Here is a 254-nt window from a genome sequence, read left to right as displayed (position 1 = left end):
TGGGACAGGGGCACACTTTGGCGAGGGGGGCACACTTTGGCACAACTGTCCCGGGCTCTTCATCCCCCCGCAGCAGAGGAACCGCCGGGGGAAGCCAGCGGGGAAGGTGAACTGCAAGAACATGAAGCAGGACTGCCCGGTGCCTGCCTGCCCCCGGGCCACGCTGCTGCCCGGGCACTGCTGCCACACCTGCCCTAAAGGTGAGGAGCCTCCCTGCGGGGAGCCCCCCTGCACCCACAGGGTCCCCCGTGGCC

At 69.7% G+C, this 254-nt stretch overlaps 1 protein-coding gene across 1 annotated transcript in view; it reads left to right on the top strand.

Moving 5' to 3' along the window:
* Positions 1–73: 73 nt before the first annotated feature.
* The window catches only part of CHRD (chordin), a gene marked incomplete at its 5' end in the record, with an annotated part of 5,777 nt that continues 5,596 nt past the window's right edge, over positions 74–254 (top strand). Inside the window, 1 exon segment of the mRNA XM_010187512.1 lies at positions 74–200. Within this exon segment, the coding sequence (XP_010185814.1) occupies positions 74–200 (127 nt within the window).

Source organism: Mesitornis unicolor, unplaced genomic scaffold, assembly GCF_000695765.1.
Source record: "Mesitornis unicolor isolate BGI_N332 unplaced genomic scaffold, ASM69576v1 scaffold36416, whole genome shotgun sequence".
Classification (NCBI taxonomy): Eukaryota; Metazoa; Chordata; class Aves; order Mesitornithiformes; family Mesitornithidae; genus Mesitornis; species Mesitornis unicolor.
The sequence above is the reverse complement of the archived record's forward strand: the minus strand, read 5'-3'. Positions and strand labels throughout refer to the sequence as shown.